The 19,840-nt window shown below is 33.6% G+C and overlaps 1 protein-coding gene and 1 long non-coding RNA gene across 6 annotated transcripts; one reads left to right on the top strand and one right to left on the bottom strand.

Annotated features, from left to right (window-relative positions):
• The first annotated feature begins 22 nt into the window (after positions 1–22).
• On the top strand, positions 23–19,549 carry mol (dual oxidase maturation factor 1 mol). 3 transcript variants are annotated; one of them, XM_088031555.1, is made up of 8 exons: positions 23–471; positions 14,296–14,475; positions 15,181–15,238; positions 18,144–18,278; positions 18,324–18,540; positions 18,587–19,006; positions 19,053–19,262; positions 19,312–19,549. In XM_088031555.1, exons 2-8 carry the CDS (start codon positions 14,311–14,313, stop codon positions 19,349–19,351), a joined length of 1,245 nt encoding a protein of 414 aa, XP_087887681.1. In that variant the 5' UTR covers positions 23–471; positions 14,296–14,310; the 3' UTR covers positions 19,352–19,549. The 3 variants fall into 3 exon arrangements, with proteins under 3 accessions (XP_087887681.1, XP_087887680.1, XP_087887682.1); XM_088031554.1 differs by lacking the exon at positions 23–471 and adding an exon at positions 9,509–9,671; XM_088031556.1 differs by lacking the exon at positions 23–471 and adding an exon at positions 12,362–12,457.
• Positions 12,955–14,311, bottom strand: LOC148179494 (uncharacterized). Of its 3 annotated transcripts, none has more exons than XR_015769717.1 (2): positions 14,222–14,311; positions 12,955–14,085 (listed from the first exon to the last, which is right to left on the bottom strand). It is a non-coding gene; the product is annotated as an uncharacterized LOC148179494 (long non-coding RNA). The 3 variants fall into 3 exon arrangements; XR_015769716.1 differs by having other exon boundaries at positions 12,955–13,907; positions 13,958–14,296; XR_015769715.1 differs by having other exon boundaries at positions 14,154–14,296.
• Positions 19,550–19,840: the final 291 nt, after the last annotated feature.

Genomic DNA, 19,840 nt, shown 5'->3' with positions numbered 1-19,840 from the left:
GACTTTCACCGAGATAAGTCGTCGGAGCTCGCAGTGCAATGTGATTTCACCTGGTCGACTGTCACCTCAACATCGTGCAGAAAGAAGTAGTCATAGCGGGTGTTCGTACACACAAGGTCCATATACTGTACTTGATCCATATTAACATTCTACAACTATGTAGGCACGTCTAAATCATGTGTTAGCGGCGAACCATTCTTGGAAAATGTGAACTTGAACGGAGGTCAGATTTGTTGTCGACGCTATTTGAACTTAATTAGTATTGTTTTTAATTGACAATACTTTGAATTTTACTTTTTCATTCAAAGCTATGTGAAAAGTGAAAACTCCGTCTTAAGTGGGACGTTTTTTTTGTTAAGAACTAAAGAAAGTAGGTGGACATGTAAATAATACCATCATCAAGTAAAGAGTATAGTGACGTCATGTTCTTAAGAAAAATGAGGAAAGCTGGGTGCTAGTCCGGGATTTAAGGTAAATATTTCGATGTGAAACTTTAACGGTGCTTTTCCCAGTTTATTGACAGCGTAAACAAATTACTCACAACTGAAGTATTTCGATGCAATCGCTTCGCCAAATATTCATTTTCGGTAAACCAGCACGGGAAAGTTCAAATATTTTGTCTGAAATGTAACACGTCGACTTATAACCACAAAACGGGTCAGTCAAAATTTCAATAATTTCTATCGTGTCAAATTCGCTACTAATTACGAAAATTCGCCACTGCTCTGGGCGTGGAAGACTGCCAATTAACTTCCTCAGATCTATCAAGCCGTCCGTCATCTAGGAGAAAATAGGCCCCAAAACGATTCGGCTAAATATTTACGACAAAGGTGTTATTAACTTTCAGTTACAACCCTGCAGAAATGGAAAAATCACGTATCACCATTAGAAATTTGGCCAGAGACAATTGACACGTTTATAACGTGCGCCCATGAGAATAAATAATCCGTAAAAATGACACTCACATAATTCATTACTGAAGTTCATTGATGTAGGACAAATACTTCAGCATGAGTGACATCTATAGAAAAAATAAATATGAGTGTTTAAATATTCTGCTTGTTATTGATAGTGTTTAATTAACATTATACTGAAGGTACTTTTCATTGTTGCGATAAAATAAAAGTATCTGACATTGTTTTTATATCTTTTTCATTCGTTTACAAAGTTTTACTTGAATGCACATGCATTATTCATGGCCACTTCATGAAGACTGTGACCTTTCGTCATGTGTCACATGTCACAATTACCCTTGAGAACGGAGGCTTTTAGTATTAGCCCAGTTTTGAATATTGTGATATTTCCTTTATTACCGATTTTTAATAGTATCGAAGCATCTATGTACATATTTATCTCTGTGGAGATAGAAGATAAGACTATTACGTAGGTGATTTGCATATTATAAGATAGTACCACAGTATTATTATTGTATTCGTATAATTATATGGGCGTTATCAGTTCTCTAGCATACCATCTGCACTTCATTTTTGTATCAAACCAATTACTTACTTTACTTACTATACAGGGTCCGGCAACACTTGTGTCCACCCCTAAAATCGCCTTCAATTTTAAAGATAAAATTTTGAAAATTTGTAAACGCTCATAGTTGACAAAGCTCTAAAAGCTGACGCAAAAATTTGTTTTTTATCACTGATAGTGTTGGCGTCGCGACGCCCTTAAAATGTCATTTTTAGTTAATTGTGAGGGTTTCTGATATCAACCTCTAATTAAATTTTTTTTCAATATAAATGTGTTAAAAATATCTCAGTTGTTATTTTAGATTCAAGGCAAATTGTCTTCAAAATTTGAGAAAAAAATGCTGTTTTATCAAGTTAGTTTCCAATTTCATTACGTCAAAGTTGGGATCTACGTTTACACCCATCTGTCAGCATCTTGTGTCACAAATGACATCTATCTTTTGGCTCGCTTTAGATTGTAACAAAAGTCTTACTTGGTGAAATTGTCGCTTTGTCGATGTTAATTAACGATTTCTGGTGTCCATAAAGTGCAACATGCCCGTGTTAATCAAAATTAACCTTTATAAAAGTGAGTGAAGTCACTTGTGAAATTTTTGTGTAAACGTAGTTTGCCGATGCGCTGCCATAATTTTGAAAACTAACTTGATAAAACAACGTTTTTGTCGCAAATTTTAAACACAATTTGCATTTGATTTAAAATAAAAACTCAGATATTTGTATCACAGTTATATTGAAAAAAAATTGATTTCGCGAATAATTCCGCAAAAACTCAAAAATTGGTAAAAATTATACTTCTTAGGCGTCGCGACGCCAACCAAACCATGATAAAAAACAAATTTTTGCGTCAGCTTCTAGAGCTTTGTCAACTATGAGCGTATGCAAATTTTCAAAATTGTAACTTAAAAATAAAAGGCGATTTTGGGGGTGGACACAAGTGTTGCCGGACCCTGTATATATAAAACGTGTACAGGCGGAACGCCTCTAATAAAACGAGATTACCGATAATACTTTGGGAACAAATTTCTCCTAGACCGATTTTTTCTCCGTCTTTTCATCGAGCTTTTCCAAAAGTACAGTTTTCCGAAAAAGGTTTAGGGTAGGTTTCGTCCTTTTCGGACTTTAGGTTTTGGCGTGAGAAGAGACTTTTGAAAGTCGTTTTCGTTCGACCGGCTTTGCTGACGTGCTAGACGTTTCAAAATGCTTTGAAACAGAGAAATGTTCGTCGACATACTGAAAAATTCTTGGGGGATTGAGATATAAACACGGTTCTTGACTGAGAAGCGGGTTTACATTTACGGTAGTGTTTTTTTTTGCCACTTGAAATCGATCCCAGCGACGACGAAAACATAATCGGAGATTGCACTGAATTTTTTTTCATCGGTTTATAGACTATTAGGCTTATTTTTTTAATTGCATTGATTCACTTTCGATATCAAATAACAGGCCAAAAAGTAGTATTTGTTATTTGTCCGAAAAGTGGCTTTGCTGTTCGCAAATTTGCATGCGCTACGCTTCGCCTTGCTACTACATTTTAATTGCTCGACAAAAAGTACCACTTTTTTGCCGTCTGATTCAAACGTCAAAAATTTGCCAGTTTTCACGACCGAACCGTACCATTCTCGCTCCTTTTGCCGACGAGTTTCTAAAATAACAAAGTGGCGGGATTTCGTCCTCTTCGGCCGTTTGGTTTTCGCGAAATCAATTTTTAAATATCGCCGTACGTCGGTTGTCTCGGGGACAAAACCATTACCATTATGTCGAGAGTGTCATAAAGATCTCTCACCGTTTCAGAAAAGGGTCTGATTTTTTGTATACATAACAAGTACGGTAGCTGCTTTTTTTTTCGGCACTTATTTAAATCGGTCCGAGCAACGCAGAAAACATTAGCGGAGATTGATTTATTAATCGAGTTCGGCTTATTTTTAATAGAGTATCTCTTTGACCGTCAAGGTGTCTTCTCGGTACGATACGTATGCGTACAAGCGCGAATTCATTGTTTATCACAGATCATCATTTGATGAACAAACATTTGTTGACATTCTGTATAAAAAATTTGCATAGATAGCAAGTACCTGACGGGCTTTTTTTGAAATTTTGACTATCAGAAAATAGTTTGGCGCGATTTTATCGAAAGTCAAGGCAGATCTCCACGGTTGTCTATTGGAAGATTGGACCGATGAATTAGGTAAGGACGTATGGATTGCTGATTGGGTATCAACAGGTCCAAAAAGTTATTGTTATAAAACTAATACAGGTAAAGTTGTTTGCAAAATTAAATGATTTACATTAAACTATGAAACGTCCGAAAAGATTAATTCCGATAGCATGAATAATATTTTAGAACACAAAGACAGTAAAATCAGTACACAATATAATCGAATTACCAGAGATACTAAAACTAAAGAACTTTTAAATAAAATAGAAACAAAGGAATTTGGTTTTGTTTATGACAAGAGAGTTATTCTGGAAAATTTTGATACAATACCGTTTGGATATTAATTCTTTTAGTTGCTAATTAATAATCCTTTATTATTATTCCTGGGTTAAACAGTTCATAATTGGTTATTTGTCGCAGCACACGAAAAAATAGAAGAAGAACTTGTTATACAGAAGTACGCAACGCGGATTTTAAATTTACCCGCTCTTAATCTTAGTTCCAAGTTCAAATTCACAACGAAAGTTGGCGTAGGGGTAGGTGCTAGCAGTTGCTTCAAGGTTGTTCCAAGGAACGTATAAAAACATAGATAAATTCGAGATAACCACCAAGTTTTTAGATAAAATGGATCTGAAGAAGTCCATCACTGAATTTCGCCAGTTTCAACGCGATCGTAGAATTAATATCTTTCTCAATAAAAAAATGTTGAAATTTAATGTGTGTTATCAACGTGGTGCAAAGCAAATAAATGGTGTGCGAGTGAGAATTATAGAGGGCCAAGGCACCGATTTGGGGATTATAACCATGTCCGCTGAAGATTTTCAGGGCAATGTAGAACTGAATGATTTGGCCACTTTCAACGACCAAACAGAAAATATAAGTGAAGTGGTCCTAATATTTGAAAAGGAGGAAGGCATTACATTAAGATTTAATACAGTGACGCAGAAAGGAGAGTTCGTTGCTTATCTAAAAAAATGTTTAAGATTAAGGTAAGAAAACACTTATATTTATGTTATCCTTATTGTTATGTTTGTAGCAATCGTTCCACTCCAGATCCTGGACTGTCCCACTAGGACGGCCCCACGAATTTCTCCTAATGTAATAACAAATTAAGTTATACACTTATTAATCAATAAATTGCCTTGCCCGACTATTCATTTTTTTACTGAAGTGGCCCACCCCTAACAATAAGACAAAATCTTTAAAATCCAAGTGTTTTTAAATGGTAACTTTTCTTGGCCGAAACCGTATTCATTTTTGTTCTGAAGTAGCCCAACAGAAAAACATGGTATAAAAGACGAATTTTAAGTGTTTTTGAAATAAAAATTTGTTTGGACCAAACTGTATTCTTGTTTGAAAAAACGGTGTATTTTCCTTGAAATGTTGACTTTTTTTGAAAAGGGTGATTTTGAAAAACCGAGCAAATTCTTTAAAAATTAAATTTTTTCACAAGTTACTTTGAAAACCAGGCTAAAAGCTTTAAAAATGTGTTGTGTTCTGAGGGGGCCTACTAGTAATATACAGGGCTAGTCACGAGAAGATTACTTCTGAAAATTATATTTCCGCAACCCAAAATACTAATACCCTGAACTACTCGATACTGCCAGAATTAGAAATAAAGTGCTGAATCCACGATTGCTTTGGGGTGGTCAATGTCACTTTGACATTTTTGATTTAAATTTCGTCTTTATTCTTAATTCCAATCCATTAGAGCCCCATTAGTTCGAAGTTCTTCCTAATCTGTCCTATACCGAAGCTGTAAGTGCAATAATTTTTTTCTTTAACAAGCATGGTATGTTAGGTTCGGTTGAGAAACCCGTCACAATGTCTCATTCGAATGATGAGAAAACTAACATGATTCTCATCTACGGAGAATGCCAAATAATGCTGCGGACCTTTATCGTAAAGATGTCCACATCGAAACTGAACTGGGTTGTCTATGGACACTCACGTAACCTCCTTTACCGTAATTGTCAAAGTGACACTATCAAAGGCCTAAGCAATCGTGAATTTAGCATTTCATTTCTGATTCGAGTTGTATCAAGTGACTCAAGAAATTAGTATTTTGGGTTGCGAAAAAATTATTTTCAGAAGTAATCTTCTCGTGACTAGCCCTGTATAATTCTTGATTTATATCCTTTTATTTATCTTTTTTTAACGATGCGATTATAAATTAACAACTCGTGATTTTAATGAGTAATTTCACAATCTCTTTGTGAGCATTAATTAATTATTCCAATTAAAATCAAAACAATTAGGCTCACACCTTGAAGATACTATCAGTGACAATGGTACATCCTTACCAGTCAAAAATAGCACAAGCCTTTTAAAACTATTTTATGTGCTTTTTCGGAAAGAGGTAATGAGCAAACAAAAATTAATTTGAAGAGGGAGAAAGTTAATTTATTTATTAATAACGTTTCAGTAAAGAACATGTGTTGAAATACTTAACGAATCAATTTCGAATGATGAATTGTTGGGTACAAAAATAATTTGTATACAACGTGACGGGAACAAATTAGATAATTTTATTATTATTTATACACAAGAGACGGCTTTTGAATTTGATGCGAGCAAATTAGGGACACAAATCTTCATTCTGCTTAAATATCAATACAATTTATGCAAGCGGACCATTGGCTTTCAAGCAGCAAAAAGGTAATACATTATTTTTCATGGTTTATTTTCCACGAAGACAGAAAACTAATCTTTGATTTATAATAAGGAAACGTTACGTTTTACATTTTTTATTGTGATGATTTCTAGACGGTTTAAAAATGTCTATTGCTCTGACCATGTAAATTATTTTTGAAATTGCAGACTTACTTTTAATCACGTTATATAAAATTTGAAAAAGTATTTATCGTTTTACTAGCTATCAAAATGTACATATTTTTAATTTATGGGAACCGTATATAAAGTCTATTAAAAATTCATTTAACCTGCGACTTGAGACGGCGCCAGATAAATTAATTTTTAATAAATACCATTTGTCAAATTTTTATAACCTCTCAAAACATTTTTCAGAGAATCAATGTGTTATTTTTTCCAAATTTGTATTGGTTTAACATTTTTAGTAATAAACTGAAAAAGGTTTACAAAATTGCATTGGAATAAGCTCTTAAAAAGCTATAAAAATACTTAAACAAGTCAAAAATGTGTTCGGTTTGTAAAAGAAAATATAAAAATTCTTAGTCGAATAAAATATCCATCAGCGCTCTGCAAATGAGTTCATAATTCAGATGTGGCAGCATGGCACTGTCAAACTTTCCGCGGTTTCGAAATAAAATAAAGCTATAATCTTTAATTAGCTCGTTAATATGCTTCAGCACTGTCATTCTTAATTACCTAATAAATTAATATCCTAGATTATCAAGAACTATCAAGGCGGATATGTTGGCGATACCACAGGAATGTTGCGACAAATTACTGCCCAAGCAAAGTCGTTTGTCTTAAGATATTAATAGATTTAATAATGCGAACTCTATGAAAATATTATCGTCACTTTAATCTAATATAATTATAGTTATCTTTCACCGCCATGTGTGCACACATCGCAGATTCTGGGACAGGATATAATAATTTTATTTAGATTTAACGGAAATGCATTCCGAAATAGGCACAAAAAGTAAAAGTGACTTTTCTCTTATAAAATTACACAATGCGAGATCAATAAATAATATGCAAACGCTGCATATAATTCAAAAGTGAAAAGAACAATCGGTTTAACTCAAGTTTGTATAAATAAATAAAACATTAGTTTACGTGGATTAAAAAATTCGCATCACATCTGTAGATCTAGAACTTTCACCGAAACTACGTCTTCTTATCTCACTTTCAAAGTTTTTCAAAATTACATGGATAGTGTCAGCCTACTTTTTTAACAGGTTCTATTCCGGTCTGATGATCGTGATAAAGTGCAATTAAAATTACGCGTACGAGTTTTACAATTCGAGATTGTATAGTGTATTTAATTGTATTTTTTGAGATTACAAAGTGACTCGGAATACATTTACGTAATTGTGTTAATTTTAATGAATTCAACAGTGTACGTGTGAATTATATTTTTAATAACAATGTAGTTACTACACCAGCCATGGACCATAATTAGTAATTACATCAAGTTGGAGGCTGTAGAAATCAGTGAAATTAATATTAAAATCAGTTATTGATTCATTCTAAATGATTTTTTTGGCACCAATGTGGGTGAATGTGCGAATCTGCGTAGGCAGCAATTAAAAAGAAAATTCTTTACGACCTATAAGTTTTCCTATCGAATTAATTGAATAATGATTAGCCAATTGTACACCTACCATCTGTCTGAAGATGCTTTTGTACGCGCTCGTCGTGGCCGCATGGCGAATTATGACACACTTTGATTAATTAATAAATGTAACCACTTATAACTAAAACACACGCAATTTATTTAATCAGACGAGCGTGCATTCATATTTCACAATTTCAGTCTTTAATTGTCAGAAACCTACACTTATTAACCATATGCACCATTTCCTGGTAGAAGGTAATATGTAAGGCGAAAAAGCTCACTCTCACCAACAAGTGGACATTGTCTTTGCGGAAAATAGTTATGGGAAAAGAGAAAAATTGCGATGGTTCCGTGTATAATTTCTCTAAAAGAGATTTATTCTAATCACTTGGACGTGACTGTGTTATTGTTTATCCTAATAACGGGAATTTTCTGAGAAATTGACCATATTTCCCGGTGAAAGCTCTTTGTAACATACACCCTAAGGAAACAAAGATCCTTTTATAAAGAGCGAATTTGCACATAATGAGAAAACAATGTTTATTTTACAAATACGGCCACAATAAATTGGCCGCAGGAAGATAAATGTCACATGTAATCATGTAATGGAAGTGTTTTCGTCAAGGGAAATTGCAGCGTGACTATAAAGATAAAAACCGACCTCTGAACAAAAGTCAAGCAAATTTTTTTAGTGACTTCAATGCTGAAATAAGAGATAAGAGGTATTCGCAAATCCTTGTTTTCGTGTCTTCAGCATCCTCCTACCATAAACTAGCAGTTTATCTTCCATCGTGTTTGCATTCTTGGATAGATTTCCATGTTACATAAAATAGTGTTGTGTTACATTGTCATATACGCGCACAAGTTTGGAACGAGTCTTACAAGTTTGATACCCTCAAAGATGACTTCTTGTAAACATTTTCTAATAACACTAAAAACTTGGTGTTGACCTGAATTGCAAAAATATCGTTGACTAACCCGGTACAGTTAGTGTTCAATTTTAAGTACTTTATTGTTTGAAAGTCGGAGTGGGTGTTTTATGTTTGATTTAAAAACATATCCTGGTCCAAAAAAAAATAGGAAAGTCTTGCACCATGCTACTACCATTTTTGTCGCGCCTTTTGGTGTTTTGCAATCTTCGAGAAGACCGAATTTGCCCCTCTCCTCCTCAAATTCCCCAAAATCCGATCCTGACGCCAACTAATCGCCTGAAATTGTTGCTACTTTAAAAACTTGTTAATATCCGAGTAATAATTTTTCATTGCCAAAACCGCTAAACAAGATTCGCGTAAATAATTGCCCAATTACGCTCCCATATTGGAAATATTTGTCATGCCGGTACCTTGAACACTTATCCGGTTTCTAAAAAGAAATACATTTCTTCAAAACATCGGATACTGTTGAGGAAAACCCGCGCCAAGTTGAATGTTTGTCTCTTGACTCACATATTCCTGCAAGTGTTAAGTACGACACCCAACAAAAAGTCCGGAGTGCGATTCCGCTTCGATAGCCATGGTCAGAAGGTCATCGCAGAAAGTAGCTGTGTACGACCTTGCCGTAAGCTTCTCCCTTCTCGGCACCTTCCTTCCTGCCCAAGATCTCACGGCCATCGTCAGTCCAACAGTATCGCGGTACGTTGGTCTTATCACATAGACGTTCGTGTGCGCAGAGTGTTGGGTGTTTTGTGGATGACCCATGTTTCAAGAAGACAATAAATGGTGTGGTTAGTGTGTAAAATTCAACTTTCTGTGGATTAGTTCAATTAATAAAGGTGCGAAAATTCCCCAGTTATCATTTACTTATAGAATGTTTTTTTCTATAAATAAGCCCAAGGAGAATTGTTTTCATTAAAGCAAGAATGATGTTCAAAAATGTGAGGTGTGCGCTTTTGATAAGAGAAATTATTTTGCTAATAACCTTTACCATGTGCCTGGAAGGTTGTTTTTCTTCATTGTGAAAATATGTATAATGCATGGATATAATAAGTTAATAAGTCATAATTATCTGAAGGCACGCAGGATTTATAGCGATTTTATAATTTCTGAAAGACCCGAGTGTCTTCTCTACGCATTACAACAAACCGAATTTCAGCCACATGCGGAAGTTTACACCTTAGTTAAACAGATTTAATATTCAGTGCTTATTGAAAGAGAAGGTTAATTCTAAACGGCTAAGTTAATTAACACTAAAATATCGAAGCTACTTCCGTTTTAAAAAGCATACAATGATCATAATTTAATTCAGTAGGAACCGATAATTTAAATGTTTTAAAAACTCATGTTTTATTTATCTACTTATTTAAAGTTTTAATGTAAACAGAGCGTTAAAAATGCTTGTTATGTCATCGGTAAATAATATCCTTCTCCGGCTTTACCGATGCCCAAGACACTCAAGAAAAGTGCTCTTGCTTAGAAACTTACTGTGCCAAAACTCGTCTGAAAGAACTAAATTTGGACACTATTTCTAAAATTTGCTCGAGATTTCTTTAACCATCTTCGTAAAATTTTGGTTTCATAATGGAACCAGCTGATATCAGACTTTAATGGCAAAGGAAAATCACTTTCAACAGGACGAGAAACTCTGTTATTAGAATTTAACATCTGCGATAAACCTGAGAAAACTAGCGGAGCAAAATCATCCAAGTGTTAGAAAATGCAGACTATTGTGATTTTAACAGGCTGATTATCTAGAATGAGTAAGCGTAAACGTTATGCAAAACATCATTTCTAGCTAATCCACATGTCTTTTTTTCTTAAAGATGTATCTAATTTAAATTTAAATCATTTTATATTCTTTTAATTAACTTTCTACGACTGGCTAAAGATTAATATTTCTAGTTTGCACCGATAAATTTTGTATCTGTGTTTAATTCAGTAACTATGTAACCAATAAACTTGTGTAAAAAGGATGATGCGTAACATTGACAAATTACGCGTTGGACGTCCACGCATGTGACACATTTCCAGCGGTTTATAAATTATACTTTGGCCCATGAACGCAATTTTTTATTACACGGAATAAAACCGAAACTAATTTTAATTTTATGGCCGACTACATTTGCATTCAGACATTTAATTATTCTTAGTTGCATTAAATTTGTCACGTCTCTAATTCATGTTCATGTTTGTCTGTGATTTATTGTTTACGTTAGATTTTCCTATTTTTGTTAATAAAATAACAGGTAGCCACTCGAGCATAATTTGGCTAAAGTGCAAGGTTAATATTCTAAGCGAACAAATTATGAAACAGATTTTATTGCTATTGTTTTTCAGTATTGACATTTAATAATTAATTTCTTGATTAATCAACCTGAAAATGCATTTGTTGTTTTTGAGCACCGGCTTTGATTAATGATGTTCATTGGACCCAATTTGGAAGTCATTAACACAATGACTTGTAAATAATAAGCATCGCGTGTTCGAAAACTGGGATACCAATTTTTCTTGTTCGCTGCTCGATCATGATTCTTGAAAAATTCGCAGAAGAAGACCTCATCTTTAGTGAAAGTGCTTCTTAGAAAGCCGTTTACAAAAAAATGTCTTTTAATTCAGATTTACAACTGTAAAGAACTTGGTTTATTAGATTTGTCGTTTCAGAATTGTCATAAAGATCGTGTCAATATTGACGGATTTGTATATTAATATTTAAGCTAAAACTTTGACATAAAAGGCGGAGCTACCAACCGATTTCAGATTCCAAAGCCCGTTGAGTTGTAATAGACTTTCTTAAAACTCGGAAAATGGTGAAATTGCAATTCCATTTTACTTTTTATTGAGAGAAACTGGGATTGGTATTTGCACTTGAAGAGTTAAAATCCTTGTGTTGAAAAATTCCTAAATCAATAATACCAATTATAGTAAAATTAATACCCAGTGTTTACAAAGCGCTTGTAGCACATTAACTAAAATAATTGTGTGTATAAACCTATGATTGGTTTGGCGTAAAATTATGATGCAGAGATAAGAATTTCCCAAGGAATAATTGCATAGAGAAGCAAAACCTTAATCTCTCTCTGATTCAATTAAAATTTATTTGGTAAGAATTAAGAAATAGTAGAAGTAAAATGAGTTTCCGAGAGGTTGAATTACATTGTTACACTGAAAATACAGTGGCCTATTTATTCAGCAATGGTGATATCAGAAATCGCTTTTTCTCCTGTTACTCGCTGACCATCACGAACAAAACAGGCCAAACTTTACAAGGTTTGGTGAAGAGGTCATTCGTCAAAATGTGTCTTTCATGTTAATCCATCTTGTTATAGTCACGATTAAATCCACCTACTTATTTACTTCGGGCGCCTCTTTTGATTGTGATGTTATTGCCTTATAAGAGAATGGTATGTTTAATGCAGAGAACTGAAACTCTGATTTACATAGTTCTTAATAAAAGAGAGTGAGGCGGATGTGGTCGTTGATGCGTGTCCGCAACGTTAAGACCACTTGTGCAAGTGAATGTTTAATGCCAACAATGAACCAAACAAATTTGCTATAGTAATGGTTCTGGTGAGGTGTGCGAAAGACTCTAAAAAGATGATCATATTTGCGATTTTCTAATTTGGTGAGTTAGTAAACATTGAATTTTTCATTATTAGAAATTACACTTAAAGAGCGTCTACCTACCGGTTTGTAATACCCATAAAAGGCCACTAGAAGATATTTAACTAGAGACCTTCACATTCAAATTAAAAATAATGTTTTAATTAAATCTTCACGACTATTGCTAGATAAGGAAGTTCTGTAAATATCTAAAAATAAACCACTTTTTGAGAAGGGGAAATATTTCAGAAACTACGACGCCGCGTTTCTATTAGGTATTTCTTGTATTTTCTAATCTGACCCTTACACACGTGGTTTTCATTTTAATTGTATTCAGTCACTCTTCCTAAGCAATTATCGCTACTATAAATACGCTTAAAACACTTTCATTGAATGAATGAATATTAATGACATTTTTAATGACTTACTTTTGTTAAAGGTTTCTTCCATTAAAAGCACACAAGGAAGAGACGCACTATTAAACAAACATTATTAGCAAGAAAAACAAAACTGTTTACTTAATCATGTTTTATTCGGTAATTAACTCAATCTGAGGGGACTACAAAAGCTCGTATAAACATTAATCTGGTCTACAATAAATTTGCCATAAACTTTATGGGTGAGTGTGGGTTGAGGATAATGTTTTCTGCACGTTTTATTAATTTTTTTAACACTAGTGCCTTTCTCTTTGCCGATCACCCCTAGTGAAACTAAATTACAAAACCACAAAAATTTTATTTTCCAATAGCACAGTTCTTTTTGGGTGGTCCTTGCCTTAATGACCACATAAACTTCAGTTTGATGTCTTTTATAGGCTCTTCTGAAAATAATTAATTACACAGTTTATCCGGTTGCACAATGTTTAATACTCCTGAAAATAATGAAAAATTACGAAAATTGCGCCACTGCGTCGGATGCACACAAATCAAATTGAGAGAATGACAGATATGCTTATTCTCTGTTAAGTTATGTCAATCATCAAAATATTTTTCTACATATTTTGTTAGAAATGACGATTTCTTAAGATGTTTTGAAACTGAAGTTTGTTATTGTAATAACGAGTTTTTGATGATTTACCCGATTACAAAGTCGAGCCCTTTGAACCTTAAATTAAGCAATTCTTATAAGAATCATGTATAATTGCTGGAATTGGTTCATTGCCTCGTTAAAGAGATGCTCTCCCACTAAAGTAATTGTTGTTACAAATCATAAAGATGTTAAGAAATAGACATCTAATTATGCATAAAGCAAAACTGCCATAAATTCGTTGTATGGCGAAATTTCTACAATAGACGACGGAATAGGTCATGCTGATCTTATTTCCTCTTTTCTTCTCATTTTCGGACACTATTGAATACATTTCGTTGTTAATTATTATTATAGACCTTTTTGCAAAACAAACAATAAATTTTAAGTTTAATGGTAAATGACCAATTGTAATTTCAATTGGTCAATATCCATAATTGCTAGAGCTAAAATAAGATAAATTTTATGATTGTCTTCGGAAATTGTATTCATTGACCTAGCATTGAAGTCACCTGTGGAATGTGGATGGAAAATTTTCTAATTTTGCATCGGGGTTTATGATGTCAGTATTGTACCATATTACCATATTTTCAGTGCATCTAGATACATTTGCGTGTAAAAGACCTGAAATTATGACAAGGGTAAATTTCCAGCTTATGCAATTTTGAACATATTAATTCTTTCCACGCAACTGTTAAATTTCATGCCGTCGTGTTAAGAAAACGACATTCTTGTTGAGTTAGGGTGACTATTTGCTTACAAATAAACGTCAAATTAAGGGCGCGAAATTTGAAATCTTCACTTTGTACTAATATTTGCGTGTTTCTCTTTCAGTTGTGTCCATCTGCCATGAAGGGTTGGTTCGACGCCTTTCGCTACGATGGGGGTCCTACACTTTACAGTTTCAACAATCGTACTGCAGTTACAGGAGACGTAACACTAATCACATTTCTAACAATTTTTTGTACACTCTACGTGGCATTCTTAATAATATTTCCGGGAATTAGAAAAGAGGTAAGCTACTTCTAAGTTACAATTGCTGAAATTCCGCGATAAATTTATGTCGACTACTGTTTCTAATGAAAGTGATGGAGTCGCGCGCTATTAAAATAATTAAACCAAAAAAATGGACGCATTTTTAACGCTAGCAATTAGTTCCGTGTCGTGTAAAAGTGAAAATAATTATTCACTTAAACCTTGGCGGATTCTAATCGTAAACAAGAAGCCGATGAAAATATTTTTGCACGTTTTGACATTGATCATTTCTCGGCTATTTTACAAGTAGTACATACTCAAAAAGTAATTATAAGGTCATAAGAAATAGATATTCGTGTAAACAACGTGGGCGCCATCATAAATTTTTCCATAAACGTGTCACAATAAAATATCAATTAATTTTTATTAAGAAAATAACAATTATCTTTAAAACACCTTGAAAGTGACGAAATGCTACGGTTCATTAAAACAGATTAGAAAACAATTTGAGTAACGAAGCATAATTTTCACTTGTCTTTCTAGCGTTCCGAAAACGGTGTGACCTACCGTACAAACGAAAGCTTATTTAATTATCTCTTAAATTTCATCAATTCCCAGTTCACAAGGCTCTGAAGCTTATGATACAATAGCTTGGAACAGACCTTAATTAACTAAATTTTGTTTATTTAAATGTGGTGTGAAGAATTTGGCCGTGAAAACACTAATTGTCGATTTTTTTTCCAGCGATTTACCACGTTTTTTGCAGTATCTTTAAGCTTATTTGTGGGTGCTACCATTCTAGGTGAGTTTAATATTTTTACTATCACCGACTAGGTGGTCTGACGATCACAATTTCGTCATTGTTATCTACATCTGGTTCTTTTTATACTTTTACAATAGTGAAATTTTACAATTTACCTTGCAACATAGTTTCATGCTCTTTTAAAAACACAGAATAAAAATTATTTCATGGTGTATGTGCAACATAAACGAAAAAAATTGCGGAAATTACCTCGTATAATATTGTTATTATGATAATTACCCGCATCTAACGAAAGTAGCTTCCAATAAACTGGACGGGATGAATCTGTGCCAGTTTTTAAAACAATGACACAATTTCTATTATTAAATTGCATAACGTTTAAAGTAGTCAATAATTTTGCGTTGTAACTTTTATGGAGGTTTTGTTGAAATTTGAGAAGAATAGACGTGCAATATGTTATCAAGAATCGTAATAACCACCATTAAATTATACGATTTATCGTCTGGTTTTCAAACCGGTGCTGGTGGAGAGAAATCATCTTCATAATCTCCTGTTCAAAACGACATTTAGGTATTTATCTGTCTGCAACTTGTAATGACTACGAGGTTTGTGTCCATAAATTTTGATTTTCAATTAAATTATCAATGTCAAAGAAATTCTCCATTTTTCGCGAAAAATTGCAACTTTCGACTGTAGAAACATCAAACAACTATTTCTTACGTAAAAAATCGCGAGAAAAACGATGGCGCAAACCGCATGTTAATATCTGAAATAGATTCCGAGATATCGAGCAGGAATTGTTTTGAACCTTCAAAAATTTGGCCCTCTGGCGACAACCCAAAAATTCAAACGGCCATAACTCGGTTATTTATTGACAAATATTAAAAAATTATCATGTTTTTGAATTCAGCGTAAAATTCCGCGTAAAATGAGACCCAAATTTGTTAAGTTTGCTTAATAAATAAACGAGGTATTGGCCAAAAACTGTTTTGAAAACATCATTTTAGGGTGATATTCAATCAATGTTTTCAAAATAAAAACGACGTTTAATAGCTTTGAATTATATATCAGTCGAAAGAGCAGCCCGAAATCTATCTACTAGCCAAATTTGAGATCTATCGGACAAATAGTTTACGAGTTATGGCCAAAAATCAAAAAAATGAAAATTTTTTATCGTTTGAGTCGTAATTTTTTTTCGCGAAAAATCGACTATCGTATTTTGGGCTTTTGAAAACATTTTCTAACGTAAAATGAGCCGAGAAAAAGAATGGCGCAAACCGCATCTCTATATCTCAAATAGTTTCCGAGATATTTAAATTTAAAAATTACGAAAAATGAGAAAAAATGAAAATCAACATTCCAAAATTTTGATCGGCCATAACTCAGTTAGTTGTTGTCGGATCTGAATTTATATGTCAGATTTGGAATCTGCGGAAAATTCTGCGTACACTGATGTATAATAAGTCAAGTTTACCCTAAAAAATAAGCGAGATATCGATATCAAAAGTTTGCCATAGTTTTAGTCATGAATTTTTGCGAAAATTTGCAAATTTCGACTTTAGAAACATCAAAGAACTATTTCTTATGAAAAAAATCGCGAGAAAAACGATGGCGCAAACCGCATCGTAATATCTGAAATAGTTTCCGAGATATCAAGCAGGAATTATTTCAAACCTCCAAAAATTTAGCCCTCTGGCGACAACCCAAAAATTCAAACGGCCATAACTCGGTTATTTATTGACAAATATTAAAAAATTATCATGTTTTTGAATTCGGCGTAAAATTCTGCGTGAAATGAGACCCAAATTTGTTAAGTTTGCTTAATAAATAAACGAGGTATTGGCCAAAAACTGTTTTGGAAACATCATTTTAGGGTGGTATTCAATCAATGTTTTCAAAATAAAAACGACGTTTAATAGCTTTAAATTATACATCAGTCGAAAAAGGAGCTTGAAATCTATCTACTGGCTAAATTTGAGATCGATCAAGCAAATATTTTACGAGTTATGGGCAAAAAATAAAAAAAATGAAAAATTTTTATCGTTTGAGTCGGAATTTTTTTTTGCAAAAAATCCACTAACGAATTTTGAGCTTTTGAGAACATTTTCTAAAGTAAAATGACCCGAGAAAAACAATGGCGCGAACCGCATCTCAATATCTCTAATAGTTTCCGAGATATTTAACTTTAAAAATTAGGAAAATTGAGGAAAAACGAAAATCAACTATCCGAAATTTTGATCGGCCATAGCTGAGTTATTTCTTGGCGGATCTGAATTTAAATCCAAGATTTGGAATCTACGCAAAATTCTGCGTACACTGATGTATAATAAGTCAAGTTTACTCCAAAAAATAAGCGAGATATCGATATCAGAAGTTTGGGAAAGTTTTACTCATGAATTTTCGCAAAAAATTGCAACTTTCGACTGTAGAAAAATCAAAGAATCTTTATTCTTGCTTTTATTTTTACACTTTTGAATACCAATCTTTCAATGTCAGCGGGGATTCACTGTAAAAAATTGCAAAATTTTTATTTATAAATAAATTGCGATATGTGCAGGACGCCAATAAAACTCTCCAGATATATTTTGCAGATTAAATATTTTAATTAACTTCTTTTTGCATAAACCGTGCATAAAATATGCATACAACGACCCAGCATAATTAACCTATAATTAAGAAATGCAACGCTTTGAAATAAATTTTATAGCTTCCATCAAACGAGCAAATAAATTATTAAGTACTCTATTGACATTCCTGTAATAAACCAATCATATAAATTTCAAATCCTTTTGACATCTTACCTGGATTATTTATCTCCGCAGCTGCTAGATGATAATCAGAGATCGTTAATAACTGACACCTTTGAAAAGATTCATTGTTTAATTATATAACTACTTTTCCTCGTTTATGGCAGATGTTCAAACCGCAACTTTTTTTATTTTAGTGACGCTTTTTGGATCCGCATGGCATGTCGCGAACGCAACAGTTCTTAGCACGTACAGAGCATTTTCCAAGGAAAAAATTCCTTCAAACGTGGGAGTTTACATTGGACTGAAACACGTAAACATTACGCTTCAAGGTATTCCGTCCAATTCTTAAGACATCGAGTAATAGAATTTTTCAGCGTCTACAAGCAACAATTGGACTAGTGATATAGACTATAACGAACAGTTCTTATGGCTGAATTCAGACCAAATGGGCAATAGTTTTAAAGAAGCGATGGTGCGGGGTTTACCGTTCCCTATTTTAACTGTAGCTGAATATTTTACGATGGGACAAGAAGGACTTTCATGGGGTGGTCAATACCGAGCGGCGGGATACTATGCCGTCATTATGTTATGGTAGGTGAGAATACTCAGTGGTTTCGTTGTTATCATCATTTTTCAGGACGTCATTTTCTGTTTGGAGTTTAATGAATCTTATGTTAATCGTTGTTCCACGTTATGGAGCAGTTCTAATGACCACATGTGGATTCCTGCTCATATCCACAGCATGTGGTTACTTTGGTTTATTGCCTGAAACTCCTCTGGTTGTCCACATCGAAGGCAGCACTCTTCACTTCAGTTTTGGGTGGTGCTATTGGCTCGTTCTAATTGCAGGAAGTGTCTGCTTGTTGGCGGGCGTAATAATAACAGCTTTAGAAATCATTTTCCCTCATAGCTTCTCGACGATCCTCGAAGTCGACTATGATACACCGTACGACCGACATATCATTATCGAGGATAGTCGAGGCAGAAGATTCCAAAGGAAGAGAACTAGCAATAGTAAATTAGAGGAACCAGCCTGTATAGGATCAAAAATCTTGCGGTGAGTTCGCTACAAGGAAAATATCGTCATTTAACTTCTTTTGTAGTCGATTGTCTTCGAAAACTCGGGAAGAAAAATCGAACAATGACTTTACCAAAAGTAGCCATATGCAAAACTTTGAGTTAGGACTCAAATCAAATTGGAGTTATCCTCACAGTCCTAGCAACAATATCGGAGAAAAACCAGTACCCCGATCGATATCACAAGAATCGATACGTTCTAGAAATATTCCGACAATTCACAGGGTGATTCCCAGGTGAAGATGCTTCAATTGACTATTAAATTTGTTCTAGTTTGTATTTTAGGCCGAAATCTGACAAACTACAAGAAGTTTCCATGTGGTGATTTACCGTTGTGAGTAAACTTTTTTGAGTGCAATTTTAATTTATGAGTGATTTTCTTGTGATATAGATTATGTAAAAGAATTTGTGCATGATAATTAGATAAGTTGCCATATTTATAATTCTTTTACAAATTGATATGACTTCAAAACTGTAAATAAAGTATTATCATTATTTATAATAAAGTTTTACAATGATTTAATTCGAGTTTTATTCGACGAGGCCAGGCAACCAACAATTAAAGTCTACAGATGATGCGATTTATGAAGATACATTGGGAAGCTTTTTTGAGTCACGAATTGAAGCACTCTTTCAACAATCTACAGTCGATGATTAATTTATCATAGCTTAATCTTGACCATTTTTTTATACATCTTACGAAAATCAAGTTTTTGTCCTTGGAAATCGAAAGAGGAAGTCAAAGTCTATAAGTCTATAAGAGGCTTTTAGATAACATGAGGTTTTTCCGGAATAATTTTAACATTCTTTTCCT

This window comes from Gnatocerus cornutus, chromosome 2, assembly GCF_029298725.1.
Source record: "Gnatocerus cornutus isolate USDA-ARS CGAHR chromosome 2, icGnaCorn1.1, whole genome shotgun sequence".
Classification (NCBI taxonomy): Eukaryota; Metazoa; Arthropoda; class Insecta; order Coleoptera; family Tenebrionidae; genus Gnatocerus; species Gnatocerus cornutus.
The sequence above is the reverse complement of the archived record's forward strand: the minus strand, read 5'-3'. Positions and strand labels throughout refer to the sequence as shown.

Excerpts from the sequence above, each read along its gene's own strand:
- mol (XM_088031555.1), top strand. The coding sequence starts at position 14,311 with ATGAAGGGTTGGTTCGACGCCTTTCGCTACGATGGGGGTCCTACACTT. Across the intron at positions 14,476-15,180 it reads TTCCGGGAATTAGAAAAGAG|CGATTTACCACGTTTTTTGC; the intron begins GTAAGCTACTTC and ends TTTTTTTTCCAG. Across the intron at positions 19,263-19,311 it reads ATTCACAGGGTGATTCCCAG|GCCGAAATCTGACAAACTAC; the intron begins GTGAAGATGCTT and ends TTTGTATTTTAG.